This window comes from Tachypleus tridentatus, chromosome 12 (assembly GCF_004210375.1).
Source record: "Tachypleus tridentatus isolate NWPU-2018 chromosome 12, ASM421037v1, whole genome shotgun sequence".
Classification (NCBI taxonomy): domain Eukaryota; kingdom Metazoa; phylum Arthropoda; class Merostomata; order Xiphosura; family Limulidae; genus Tachypleus; species Tachypleus tridentatus.
The window spans coordinates 12,478,648-12,494,340 of NC_134836.1; the positions used below are offsets into that span (position 1 = coordinate 12,478,648).

The 15,693-nt window shown below is 31.3% G+C and overlaps 1 protein-coding gene across 7 annotated transcripts in view; it reads left to right on the forward strand.

Moving 5' to 3' along the window:
• LOC143234734 (alpha-N-acetylgalactosaminidase-like) overlaps nucleotides 1–15,693 on the forward strand; it is a 43,252-nt gene that overhangs the window by 14,943 nt on the left and 12,616 nt on the right. For all 7 annotated transcript variants that reach the window (XM_076472301.1, XM_076472300.1, XM_076472299.1 and 4 more), the window contains exons 4-6: nucleotides 7,171–7,345; nucleotides 12,744–12,838; nucleotides 14,978–15,139. In XM_076472301.1, coding sequence (XP_076328416.1) covers nucleotides 7,171–7,345; nucleotides 12,744–12,838; nucleotides 14,978–15,139 — 432 coding nt within the window. The remainder of the gene's footprint in view (nucleotides 1–7,170; nucleotides 7,346–12,743; nucleotides 12,839–14,977; nucleotides 15,140–15,693) is intronic.

The following is a 15,693-nucleotide window of genomic DNA, read 5'->3' on the forward strand; positions in this document are numbered from 1 at the left end:
TAATATTACAGCTAAAGCTTGTCTAGTCTAGTTGAGATTTGTTCATTTAACAGCAAACTTTCTTCTTCTAAACCATTCTTTATAATTTTGCTGGCATAATGTTTTTAAATTACTGGTCTACACTGGTTGTTAATGGCTGTGTAAGGCATGCTTAGAAATGCCATTTTTGTCTCATGAATATTCTTTAATTTTAATGAACAGGGTCTCTTTCAGGTATTTGATTGTAGAAACTTTCAGTACATAAATCTAACACAAAAGTGGAATATTTGTTTTACCTAATTAAAAATATAAATGCTTGCATTCATGAAGATGACATACTGTTGTCAAAATGTCATAAATTTATAATGGTTTTTCATTACCCTGTCAAGCCATCTGCAAACCTTTATTTTCTAAAAAGTGAGTACCTCATCATCAAATTTACATTCAAATTTTAACTATTTTTTGTTCATGTTGTACTTGCTGGTTTTGCATAAAATATTAACTAATAATCCATATTATAATAGTACATAAATTGTAAATTATTAAATCTATAAAACAATGTTAAAACAATATCCTGAATTGCCCCTAATGTGAGAAATGTAGCATTTTTTCTCTGTGCATTTTCTCTTCCCTAATTTATTTACGACCCTTCCAAGGAGTACAGAATTTAATGTCATTCACAACTTGCATGTGATGGCATATAACCTATGTGCATGCACTGCAAATAGCCAAGTTCTTGGTGAGAACCGTGTTTGTCTTAGCATTCTTGACACTAATATTGTAAAAGTTCACTGGTACAGGTACAGTACTTTGTTGCTGTCATAGATCAAGGCACTTTGGAGCTTATGTAAACACTGGGTAGCATGTTCATGAGACCCCTTTGTCAAGGTTTGATGCAGGAAAATTTAAGAATTTATTTTATTTTACTTGGATTGTCAACAAGTTATTTGAATTAAGTTACAGTTCATTTTGTCTGAGTCCCAAGTAAAAAAAGTGTGTGTATTTTTAGTTGGAAACCTAATATAATTTTAAAGTGTACTTATAAATATACTGAGTACAAGTCAAAGAGGTAATTATATCTATACAAATCACTAGTCAGACCTCACTGGAATACTATTTATAATCTTTTTAGAGCTACTAGGATGACTTTTGGAGAAGAAAAGTTTTTATTATAAAAATATGTTAAGATCTCTTTAGCTTATAAGGGTAAGAAGATCTTATTGAAGTTAGCAAAATTATATTGAGGATCAGTAGGGTAAAGGCCTCTAATTTTGGGATATGGCATGGGCTGATGGTTAAGGCACTTGATTTACAATATAAGGTTCAGGGGTTCAAATTCTCTATTACTAAATGCTTGCCTTTTTAGCTATTGGGCCATCATAATGTGTTGGTCAGTTTCACATTTCATTGGTAAAAGAGTAGCCTAAGAGTTAGCAGTGAGTGATGTTGACTATCTGTCTTCCATCTAATGTATCATTGCTAAAATTGGGGATGGCTAGCATAGATAGCCCTTGTGTAGCTTTGTGTGAAATTCAAACCAAACCTCTGATATTTTTAATTTTTTCTTACACAAAATAATGGTTCAAAAATATAAAAATATAAGATTTGTAAAAGATGAGGTAGATTCAAGTTTAGACTGTTTTATTTCTGATGAGGTATCTTACCTACCTCTTACTGCCTCTCACAAATATAGCTATTCTCTTTCAGTCTGCTTTCAACATGCAAAAATATTTTTGCACTAAACAGTGGGGATATGGCAAGATTTCACCAGATCTTTGGGTTATTCAGGTATTGTCTAAGGAACTTGTCATCCTCTTCCTTTCCTCTTCTCCATTATCTTAGGTACCCATATTATTTCTGTTGCCTCTGGATCTTACCATCAGTCAGAGTCTGTCTGAGGTGGTACTGAAACTTATTTCCCAGAAAGCTGTCAAACCTGTACCACATCCTTCTCCAGGTTTTTATTCTAGGCTGCTTGTGGTACTCAAGGAAACTGGAGCCTGGTGGTCTGTGATCAGTTTCTCCCAACTCAATCAATTTTTGGTTCTACAATGTTTTACTATGAAGTCTTTTTCTCCAGGTCTTTGGATGACCAAGGTGGTTATACTAGAACAGCCTTGAAATGACAAAATTATTTCATGTTGTCTGTGTGCTATGTAAATGTAAGTAATAAAAAGCCAATGTTCAAGCAATAACCCAGTAGGTACTATATTATTATAAAAAATTTAGTAACTGTACTGTATATTTATCTCTAATCTTACAATTCATTATATTTTTTCTCCAGTACCTGTTGATGTGTTTTTTGTAGCTAATTTTATGTATGGAGCTTTATCAATGGTTTTGCATAATTAATTACACCACATATACACATTTTAAATTTTTAATGGACCTGTTGTTACTGTAACACATCATACTTCTCTGAAAGCTGGCCTTTGAAAGTCTTGGATGTAAAATGTTCCTGGAGCTTTCTCTTAGTTTTGTTCTCATGATAGCTCAGCTTTCCCACTTTGTATGTCTATACAGACAACTGATTTACACAGGTACTTACTAAGAAGTTTTTTTTAATATTTTGCTTTCCATCTCATTTAATTAGAATGCCATGGGACAATTTCTCGACTCAGTTGTTATTCATGGTTTTTTGTTATTCCCGTAAAGTCTGTTGATTGACGACCTGTTGTGGATCTTTCTCATTTGAACCATCTAACCAAAGCTAACCAAGTTCCTCAGTACAAGATCAAGAGTTTTCTCTCTCAGAAGCTGGTACATTTCTGAGATGAGGATAACCTGGATTTATGTCACAGATAATTTTTTCACATCCCAAATTGTTTATTCACCTTTCACTTCCTAAAAGTTATTTAAATTAGTCAATTATTCTATTCATAGTCCTTTCATTCAGGTTGGCTACAACATCATATTTTTTCAGTTGGATCAAGTAGGGTTTTGCTAAGTGGTTGCATTCCTTAGGCCTGTTAATCAGAAATCCATTGTCTTTTGTCTTGTGTGTCACTTCTCCCTCCTTATTTTTGAATTATTTCTATCATGGTGGCTCACACTATTTCATGTGAACCGAAGAATTCCTATTCAGGACTATATGTATTTCAAGCCCTCAAATTGCTAAGTCGTAAGTTTGAAGGTTTATAATGCTCAAATATTCAAGTTTCCATACCCACAACCCATAATGTAACATTGCATTTGACAAGAATCTATCAAACAAACAATACGTTTTAACCATTGCCTATCTCTTCATATGGAAAGTGTGGTTCTGGACACCTGCTCTATTTCCTTAAAACATTGGCTGCTCAGTAAGCATGTCATTCTCCTTTTTTTCTTTTTAACTCATTTGTCTGGTTTTCTTATGATTTATTTGGACACCTCCTATGCCTCTCTTCCATCCATTAACAGAGGCACTCACTCTCAAGACCTTTGTTTATCTTGCTCTAAACTTTCTCTTTTGGATCTTGGAACATCATCTTCAGTTGTTGGTCTATCATGTCTTGGAAGCTTTGGTCCTAGTGGCAGATATACTGTTTTATCTAAACCAGATCCTTTCCACATAATAGTCTGACCATCCTCTGATGGTTTTAGTAGATTTATTCCCTCCTGGGAGATCTATCATTGCTGCTTTTCTAACTTTCTTCAGTATCTAGCCTCAATTTGTTTGGTCTCCAGTCCCAGCTTTGGCAGTGGATGCTTTGAGCCTGGATTGGTTTAATCTCCATTTTTATATATACCTATCTTTCTGTTTGACTTCTTGCTATTTCTAGTATTTTCAGTTACAGGATAGTTTTATCCATAATCTTCCATTCTCGTTCAGTCCTCATGAACCTCTTCTGAACCCTTTTCATCAGTCACCCTCCTTATGTGTTCCTCTTCTGGAATAGAACATATGTTTAGTTCCCAGGACTCTCTCATAGGTCTTCTGTTTAAACCATTGGCCATTTGTTCCCTGTATTATTTTTCTCATAAGAAATATTTCCTTCTTACCACCTGCAGAAGCTGCTGCTCTGACATATTTACCTTGAACACTTCCTTCATTCTTTTCCATAGGCTAATTATTTCGTGGTTTCTTGTACCTTCCCAAACCTTGGGCTGTTCAGGAAAGTGACCATATGTTTCCTCAATGAGCTTCTGCATAGTCTTTTTATTGATATTTCACTTTTGTTTAAAGCAACTGATGATGTAATTTCTTTCCATGGGATTTCTTTTCCTCTAATAATTATATCCTTTCACTTTGACTGATTGGGTTGTGCATCTCCTTCAGCTGGATTATTATTTTTCGGATGATGACACCTTTCCATTGTTTTATTGTCTTCTCTCATAAAGTTTGTCATCTCATGGCTTATCTTGCCTCAAGTCATTGACATCCTGTGGAAAAGATTTTCCACACAGGGATGTGTATGACCTTGATACTTCTGTATCATATTACTTGCACTTCTCTCTCCACTTAACAGCTCTCCAGAGGTAAGTAGGTAAGTTATAAATTATTGTTTTTATCTTGCAGATCCAGCAACTACTTTATTATTTCTGTATAGTCATAATAATGGAGACTATAGAAACTACTTTGTGGTTGATGCTATCTCTTCTGAAATTTGCTCTGGAGTGTGTGTATGTATATTGCTTTCCAAACTGTACATTAGAAAAAAATTCACTGCCACCAGATGTCATCCTGTTCTCACACTTGGCTAGTCAATCTTTTTGTTTTCAGTTATTTTCATTTCAGTTATTACTATTTTTGATTATTTTAACTATTGAAGTCTTGTGTAAGAGAAATTGATTAGTGATTGTTTAATGAGCCAGACATTCAGTTATGAGATCCCACTAATTTCTGAGCTCTAGTTTATTTTATAACCTACAGGCAATTTATGCAGACAAATTTTTGGGATTTTTGTGTTAATTGAGTAATTAGTGTATTGATGATTGATCTATAGGAGAATAGTACTTTTACTGAATTATATTTGTTTATCCCTGTCCACTAAGATCACAGGTCAATGGCCATGTCCTCATGTTTGAAGATTCCCATTTAGAATTTTATTGAACTATTATTTGATGATTTTATGTAAATAAGTTTGATGTCAAACTTCAGATTATAATCCAAATGTTACTATTATACATTATTTAATTTCATAATTTAGAAGTACATATTGAAAAACACAGACTTAAACATCAATTTATGTGTGTCACAAGGTAGGTTGAATCCAAATTAGGTTTTTATCACATTAAAATACGAAGTATATAATTGTGAATGAATTAGGAACTCAGATTTCCCATATTAACAATCTAAAATATAAAATAAGGATCTCCTTTTTTTACTCTTTGCTGAGATATCACTCGTACTGTGTCGAACACGGTGGCTCCACTCACCTCTTTTGATTTTTGGAAACTTTTCCTTATATACACTTACTTCTGTCTATGACATATGAATAACTAATCAAAAGCACAGAAGCTCTTCTTGTGACTTTTTCAGCCATTTTCAAGTGTTATATCATCATGTTCTTTCAGTACAAATCTTCAAGCTGTTGAGTCTTTAATCTGCTCAAAATTTCAAATTTTTTTAGACCCAAATACAACTTAATTACTAAGCTTAATCAGCTTTAATGGAATTCTGTGGTACTGACATAATAATTTATGTATTTTTGGTTATTTCAAAAAAAATTCTTGCATTTTACATCCATCACCTGCAAAATTTTATAAGACTTAGCAACCTACAACAAGCAGCAAATGAATACAAAGTTCATAAGTGGAAAATATAATTGTATGCTTCACTTCTTTATTTACTTTTTATGTTTCAAGAAAAATAAGTTTAAGAACTCATTTGTAAATAGTAATGATTGATGTATATTTGCATATGGTGTACGATAATTGAAATGTGATTGTATTTTACAAAATACTAGTCACTGAAACACAACCGAAAGTAAAGACTGAAGGTAAGGTTGTATTGTTAAATGCTGTATCATGAGTGCATGTGTACTGCATCATTCTAACTCCCGTATTGTTAGTCAGGCATAGCTGAAAGGTCAGTATAATAAAAATAATAAATATATATAAATGTATAATGTTATGAGATTTATGCTATTTAATCCAAACATTTGTGTTTTTGTGTTGTAAAAAAAGTAAAGTGTACCATTACTTTTCACTTGCTATTTTTAATTTAAAGTCATGAGAAAAAAAAATTATTTAAATTTATGGATTTATCCTTACAATGAATCTGTAAATATTATACCGTTGGTACTTTTTAGTAAAATTTCTCTAATATTGAAACAAATTTCCATTGAATAAGAAAGTTCTGTTTATTTTTTTGAATTATGCCCTCTTTACTGTAAAAGGTTCTATATCAAAGAAATAAAAGTTGATTTTAAAAACTGTGAAACTATAAAAAATTCAAGAATACAGAGAATGCATATGCATATGCTAGAAACTGTTAGTGTATAGAGGAGTTATTACATTGTATTTAACTGTCTTGAACATGCACCCCAACCACAGTAAGCAAATTATAGGATCTTTTAACAAATGAGAATCCGTAACACACGTGTTAGTTTCAAACGACATTAAAAAGAATATGGGTTCATCAAAATAATGTATATGGCCTTACCTGTTGAAACAGCTACAAAATACCCATCATCTTTGTTTGATACATGTTTTATAGAAAACATATAGGGAGAAGTAGCCTTCTGTGGACATACGTCACAGCCTTACAATGATGCTTTCAACAATGGAAACTGTTTCATAGGGTTCTTGCCAAAGATGTTTGGTTGTCAAAGAGATCAGGACCTGATACAATGCTTTTGTTGGTATTGAATATAAAAGTTTGTCATTTGCTATTTTCATTTGTTGAAGTACATGTAAATGTTTTAAAACCATAGAAAAAAATAATGTAAATTGCTATTCTTGTATTTATGATGCCAGTGTGTTAAATGATTCCAAACTGCATGAGTAATGTGTACCATTGACAGAAAATTTAGAACATCATAACTTTATTTAGTACCAAAATAATAGTTGCAACTTTATTCCTTAATCCTTTTTCCCCATGGGGTCAACAGAAAGTTTGTGAACTTAAAACATTAAAAGCTGGGGTTTGATTCTCCTTGGTAAACAAGTCACATATAGCCACTTGTGTAGGTTTGTGTTTAAACAATAACAACACAATTATCTTTAATCTTTTGGTAATTCTTTTATTACTGTTGTGTTTCTCAGGTGCATTCCAAGGGTCTTAAACTTGGTATTTATCAAGACTATGGAACTCACACTTGTATGGGATATCCTGGCCTTGTAGGTTATATGGAACAAGATGCCAAGACATTTGCTGAGTGGGGAGTGGACATGTTAAAGCTTGATGGGTGTAATTCACATCCTAAAGATATGGATAAAGGTAAACAAAAATTTCATCTTGTTTAACATCAAGAACAGTGGCCTTACTATAGTAGACTTGTCTGAAATTTCTTCTACTGACCATGGCAGTCCTTTTCCATCAGCCCATTGGTTTGAGGATTCAAGAATATTTTTATTCAACTACATTTTTTGTCCTCTAATTAACCAACAGAAAGTTTTCTTTTTTTTTAAAGAACAATGTTTAGGTTAAAGTCCACTCTCAAGGTTGAAAATGAAATCAATACTTAGATCAAAAGTTAACTCCTCAGATGCAGAATATGTCTTGATGTGATTGTAAACTGACAAGCAATTATGAAACATGCCATATGGTGCACTTTAATTTTTTTTGAGCAACAGCCTGTGGAATACAGCCAATTTATTACTAAATTTTGATTGGTTGATAATGAAAAAACTTCATAGCTAAGGGATTAACTCAATCTTTGAAAACTTAGAGACTCAACAATTAATCTTAAATTAAATATCACAGTCTGTAAAGTTTCCAATATACCTTTACCATGAAAAAAGCATCAAGTAGAAGGTAGCACACACTATCTTAGAGATAGATGGCTTGGTGGTTAGGGTGCTCCACTCCTAATCTGAGGGTCACAGTTCAATTCCCTGTCATACCTAACATGCTCACCCTTTCAGTTGTGGGGGTTGTTATAATGTAATGGTCAATCCCACCATTCATTGATAAAAGAGTAGCTCAAGAGTTGGTGGTGGTTGGTGATGGCTAGCTGCCTTCCCTCTCACAAGAATGGCAATAGCAGATAGCCCTCATGTAGAGTTGCACAAAATTCAAAAACAAACAAACTATCTTAGATGATTCCATCTTTACTTTAAAAAAACATTACATGGTTTGTTGCATTCTACATTATTTTCAGGAGTTATTCATGAAACATTCCTTCTCTGTATGTATACTTCTTGCAATATGTCATGTTATATATCAATGACATGACTTGATGTCCCTTCATTTCAGATTATCATTTCTTTTTAATTTTAACATTTACAATGTTTGTGAGGGTGTTTGAGCTAACACGAAAGTTTTATCCCATAAATTAGATGTTGTGTTATTGTTTATATCTTCTGCTTCATTGTTTCTCACACGCCGTTGCATTACTGTAATCTGTATTCTAAAGTTCCTGTTAGTTTAATTGAAATAATTACATCCACATTTACACTCTGTTTTATAAAATCACAGTTTTATGTTGTAACTCTGTTTTATTTCTGGTATTCCCAAACATTTGTTAACTCTCATTCCCAGATGTAAAAATGGGACAGAAATTTTTGTTTCTTATAAACATTAAATATTTGACTTGTTAATCCTGGAATATAATTAAGCTTAGTTTCTCTTTTAGCTTTTTCTTAAATATACTTTACATAATGTTTTTAACTAACATTAAACCATTGCCAAATTTATTAAATGCTCTGTCTGTTACTTTTAGTTTAAAACCTCTTTTAACTTTTATGTATTTAATTAGTAACAACTCTCTTTAGATTTTCCTGTCTGGAACAGATTGTTTTTGTATGACTTGGTTCTTTACGTGGCAGCATATTACCAGTAAAAAATATATTTTAATAACTAATTTTTTCAAGTTAAATTATTATAACAAAAATAGACTATAGTTTACCTTTCCTATATGTACTTCAGAAAAGAAAAACAACATAGATGGTAATTTAGAAACATCAGTTTATAGAGAACCTTTGCTGTTGTCATGCTGTTACAATTAGAATTAACGTAATCTAAAAAAACAAATATTTCTGCATTTTATACTAATGTTTATAAAGAATTAAAAATGTGCCATGGACTGAAAGATTTGGGTAATGAATTGTTACTAATTGAATAAGTAGTAGTTAAAAGAGGATTTACACCAAATATAATTGTATAAAAATGATAAAATGTCTGTCTTCAAACCTATGAACTAGAACTATTGGGAAATATTAGAGATAAAACAGAATTAAAATTAGGGTTTATAGAATAGATTATGAATATGGTAGTATTTATACTGGTAAATTAAAAGAACTTAAAGTGTACAGGCTACAGAAATGTAAAGAATATGTTATGAGCAACAAATTGAAAACCTCATCTGAATCAAAAGATTTAAAAAGAACACAACACATAATTTTATTTGACAAAACTACAGTATTAAAGCTTTAAACATCTAAGAATTGTTAGAAATAATAAAATTTCAAACAGAAAATAAATTGTTAAACCAAAATGAAGAACCATCAAGTATTTGCAGTGATATATGATGTGACATTTTTAATGATGGCCAGAGAGATATATAAATAACAATGAAATATAATACCACATGACTTGCAAAAAGTATAAAGCAAATGTCTTTTGAATTGCTCTTCAAAGTAATGTAGAAAGCATCAATGTTTATAACTTTATAACTATTAATAGTTTTAATCAAATATGGGTAAGTCAAAGTGCATGTTAATTACTTTTTTTTGAGAGTTACATTCAGAGTTTAAAAAACTTAAAATGATAAAGGAATGAAAACTTAAATGATATAAAATTTTGATTCATAACATGCTTAATAATGCTAAATTTATCAAAATACATATATAGTGAAATAGTTTAAGTTTTGGAAATAACTCAGTAACACTCTTTGACATAAGCAGAAAGGATTTAACCCTTAAACAGCAGGAATATTGGAGGTAGCAGCATCAGTTGATGATGGTCACTGTTTAAGGGTTAAGAATGGTACCAGAGGTTGTAATTAAAGATAAATATGTAGCCCAATCATATCATTGAGTTATACCAGTTTTGGGGAATTCCATCTCATTAGTAATCTTGTTTACTAGTAATACAGAGGAATAAGTTAGTAACATTATTGCTACATTCTCTTCAAATCTTTATAAATATTGGTTTACTATAATGAGAAAAAGACAACTAAAAATAACAGAGAAGTAAAGATTCATTTATTTATACCATGGACATCAAATCCTTGCATGCTTTAATACTCTAACATGAAGGTTAAACAGCTTTAAATTAACACCCAACACTATATCCTCAACTGAAAACTTAATCCATTACCACAAGAAAGATCAAGAGTAGTTTTCACTATAAATCTACTGATAACTGCTGTTATTTAGATTTTGCATTCAGCTGTGAAATATACCCTAAGTAACAATAATAATATTAAATTGAGCCATCTCTGTAATGTCTTACACTGCAATACATACTCTCATTGAATTCTGAAAATTTGTATTGGACCTTAAATGTACATACTTCATTAAAAACCACTGTAGTTGCATATCCATATGATAGTACTCCACATTTGATAGCACTTCTAATTTCAATCTTCTGTAAATTAAATGAATACATCATTACTCATATTGTAATTCTCAGTTTTCATGCTTTGGCCATTCATGTAGTTAGTGATGGCATATTCTACTTTGTACTGTGATGGTTGCTATTCTCTAGTCTACACAACATCTTTAAGAAGAGTAAGTACATTTTCTCTTTATTACTATTCTTTTCCTTATAGGATCCTGCCAGGTGGCTGGTGTTATCTCACAGGGTATACTCATTTCCCCCAATCCAAATCATCTGAGGAGTAACAGAAAGCACTCAATCCATTTGCTGAGGCTCTACCACTGCTCACTGTTAAGAGGGTGTTCCTCATCCTCAGGACTAATCTAGACTGTATCATTACATGAACTATCATGGAAAAGGCTGGTACCAAAGAATTGGCTGGCCACTTCTTTGACTTATGATTACTGGTTTTTAAAAAATAGTGTTTCACAATCATCAGTTTTGCTGTCTCCATGGAAAACCTTTTCCACTTACCATTTCCTAGCTGTTGAAGTAATGGGACCTTGGAGAGTCTCTTCCTGATAGTGTAAAGCACAAAAGGTGGGAAATAGAGTGGTGGTGGCACTATTTGTGTAGTATTAGCCACTACTTTTGCACTACACAGACAGTGCCTTCCTCTTGGAGCAGGAAGGGTTTGTTAACTCTGTCTATTTCTATTCCAATTTAGTCAAGGTCAGAAACATTCCATGCTATCTGGTTGTGCCTTAACTGCACAGCTCTTGTTGGTTTGCTCATCCCTTGTGGGAAGAGCTTTAATTAGTTATGTATTCCACCCATCCATAAACACTTTGGGATCTTTTATCTTTCCTCCTATTTCCTTTTGGGTGAAGAGTTTACCCTGGTTGAGATGAGGTGTGATTTGTCATGGGTGTGATCCTATGGAGCTCCTGCAATCAGGTATCACTTTACATAGGCTTTCCCTTCTGTCACTTTTGGAAGGAAGATCATCTAGTTTTAATATTTACTCTGGATCCTACACCGTTACAGTGTGGGATTCTAGCTGTTCTGTATGCTGGTTTGAGTTACTGTCACAGAAGTTAACATCTGAAAATGTATTTCTTATAGATACTCACTTTTCACAACTTCCAACATGTTCCAGTACACATTCTTCTTATTTTGTATAAAAATGAAGTTGTTTCAAACACAAGTGTTTAAGGGGAGTTACTGCTTAAGGAATGCTGTTGTCACATAATGATGTTATCATACACTAGTAGAGTTAATGTTAAGTGTGATTTTTAGACATGAGTTAGTTCAAGGCTAATTGGCATACAGATCTCATAGGGAGGTGCTAAAGGAAACATGCTATTGTTTCTATTGAGATATTTGTTGGAAATACATTTTCAGGTAAGGAAAGCATCAAGTTTCAGAACACTTAAATTCTACATTTTATCCTAATCATATATGTAGTGGTATTATCTGAACAATGGGAGAACCAAAATATTTTTGTAAAATATGTTGAAATAATTTTTTTTATTTTCATTTACTTTTTTTTAATGAAATTTCATTTAAAAGCCATCCTTGTTTACTACATAGTTATTACATTTATACTTTCAAAAGTTTAGAGCTGTGTACAATATTTCTGATATTTTTAATAACTAGAGTAAATAAATTTAATAATTGTATTTGCAAATGTAGATTCAGTTACGCTTGCAATTTAACATCCAATAGGAAGTTTTAATATTGTCTAGTAGCCAAATTTATGAAATGACTGGATAAGATTGAACAAATCTACTATTACATTTATAAATGAACTTTTAGAAAATCAATATCATCTTCAAACTTGAACGTTATTAAATAAAATGTAATAACATTAAAAGGTAAGGAAAAATTAATGATTAAAATTAAGTTTTCATGGTGAATGCAAACTTTGTTAGAAAGTTAGTGTTTGTAGTTAGTAGTATTATGGTTACTGACAAGTAAAGATAAATAATGTGTAGGATCTGTATGTATTGTAAATGTATTAAAACCTTATATATTGCAAAATGTTTGTGTGCAGTAGCATATATTCTTATACTGAAAATCAAATTACAGAAAAATACTAGTTTTGTATAGAACTGTTATTAAACTTGACTAGGTTATATTCTGATGGGAAACTACTTAAACCAAACTGGACGTCCGATGGTATATTCTTGTAGCTGGCCATTTTATCAGCTGCACATAGGAATGGAGGTAAATACATTATGAGAGAATCAAAGTATTTTGCTTTATTTAAATATTTGAAAATGTAGCAAGATTTTCTACAGTTAGTTACATGTAATTTTCAAATACCTTCCTGTTTGCTTTACTTTGATGAAAATTTTTTATTTTGACTTAACACAGTATTTCTTTTTTATTCTCTGTAACAAAAGACTGCACTGGTCTTTCTAGATATTAGATCCATGAACCTCTCATTTTGTAGAGGTAAATTAATTGTGTGCAGGTTTTGCCTTAAATTGTCAAATTTTCATTAACATTAAATGAAGCCAAAGCTGGAAATGTTTAGAGATTTTCTGCATTTGAAAATGTTAAATAATCAAGAGCAACAGCAATTGGTAGAGCATTTGGAATCAAATCCAATAGTTCATAAAATAATTTGACTCAATGGTGATTTTTTTTTTCCAGGTAATAACTTGAATTTTATATTTGTATTCAGTGTAAAAGAAATCGCTGGTGTAAGGTTCCAAGTAAATATAATCAAAATTGTCTGATATTCTTTGTAGCATTGAAAAATATTAAGCAAAGATTTCTTCATTCTTTATGCTTTCAAGATCTGAAACTATAATTTTAACTTGATTTATTCTTATCCTCACCTTTCAGGTCTTTAGAAGTCCTTTAAAACAATTTCAAAATTTCTTCTATAATCAGGTAGAGGCAAAATTTGAAGCTTAAAGCTTTCAAGACATATGAAGTATCACCATAACTTACAAAGTCATAATTACCATTGTATATAATAGAGTCTAATATAGACTTCACAAAATTAATTATTCTGGAAAGCTCAGTACAATTTTCTTCTCAGTTGGACCAATATTTTGGTTTTAATGATTGCAGTTGCTGTTGAATGCTCATGAAGAGACCATGTAACTTTGTGAGTTTACAAACTACCGCAAAGAAATTTCTTATCGTTTAGTTCTTTGTACGTACATCAAGACTAAGTTTTGGAGCCAAAACTTTTCATTTACTTGTATTCCAATGTAATGGCCAGATACAGAAAAACAGCTACGAGAACACATCACCATATCATCTATAGATTCAATTACTTCATCATTATCTGTATGACATATACAACAGAATATTCTTGTTTCTTTATTGAAATGTTATGCTTGTGCAGCTAGATTAGTTCTTTGCCTTTTAACTGTCACAACAGCTTCATGCACAGTTGCAGTACTGGCATGAAATGTGAAAATTTAAAATGAAAGTAAGGTGTTACAAGGCATCTTTGGAGATTAGCGTTGGCCTTTTTTAGATGTTCTCTCAGGTCTGAAATTGAAACTACATCAATGATATTTAAAGTATCGAAACAACTAATTAGAAATTCTCAAACTTGGTACAAAAACAAATGAGGGGCCCAGATAGTCTTATTAATAAAAGGTTGTCAGAAAAAATAATGGGTTAATTTTTTCCAGAAAAAATTATTTCTCATGAAAGTTTTTTAGTATTATTTTCATAGTTCTACCTGCCACTTTGTTTTAGTACTATTTTATTTGATAGTACTTTATTACCTACTTGTCCATCTTAATACCAGTTCAGGTGAGTTTAGTACCAATATTAGTTACATAATGTGATAAAAAAGCAAAGAGTATAATATTTCTAATATCCCAGTAGCAATATATTTTACATAAAGGTATTCTTACTCTTTGATGACAGTTTTCAAGTAATTAGTATCTAGATCTTTAAAATAATGATTAGGAATTAAAAGGAGAAAAAAAAAGCTTCAGCACTGAAGAGGAGTCAAAACAAGTTAAGGAGACTAATTTCTTTTCAAAAGTTGTTTATCGACTCATCATTAAATTGAAGTTTCTCTAGAAAAAGTAACCAATACAGTAATTATTTTCTGCCAAGAAAAGGATTTATAAAAATATTTCATTACTTAGAAAATTGGTTATTTGTTGTAACAAACCATAAATGTTCAATAAAATTAATTCTAATTTTTAGTTATTGCTTAATAGTACTATCAGACTGATTTAGTAAAAAAATTTTATTTTTAATTTAAAAACAACTGTAAGAGAAGGAATTTAAAACATTTGAATTGTAATAAATTTTTTTTCCCTATTGCACACATTTAAAAAATATTCTTGAAGAAAATTATGAGAATAATTTATTTTCTTTCAGCCAAATTACACCTTAATTAGCAAGCACTGTAATTTGTGGAGAAACTTTGATGACATTCAGGATTCATGGGATAGCATCATGAAAATTATCGATTTTTATGGAGATAATCAGGAAGTATTGGTTCCTCATGCTGGACCAGGACACTGGAATGACCCTGATATGGTTAAGTAGATTAAAAATTAGCATCTGATGCAAACAAGTTATGTCAATTCAGTATTTACCCATTACCAAGATTATTGTAAATAAAGCCATATTTTGTGAAGTTTTTCATCTTTCTTTTTTTTAATAATTTATGCTGCAAAAGCTAACATTGCATTTTATTTTATTTTTACTTCTTTTTTAAGCATTTATTCATTAAGAATGATAAAGTGAAGTACATTTTGATACTAATTTATGCTTATTAATTATAGGTGTGAAAAACCTTTTTTTGTGTGTGATATTCTGAAAATGAAAGGTCCACCTTTCAAAAGCACTCAGGTTATAGGGTTTTTATTTCATTTTTATCAAGACTTCATGAACCTACGTGCTTTACTAACATCATGATTGTATTATTCTGTGAACTTTTGAAATACTGGGGAAGGTGTATTTTTGTGGGAGGGACAATAAAAAGAGTTTAGCTGAATAGCTTGGAATTTCTAGAAATTGGGCTGGGTGATTTTAGTTGATTTTACTATTTCTATAGTTGTGAAAGAGAATATTATGATTTTCTAAAGCCT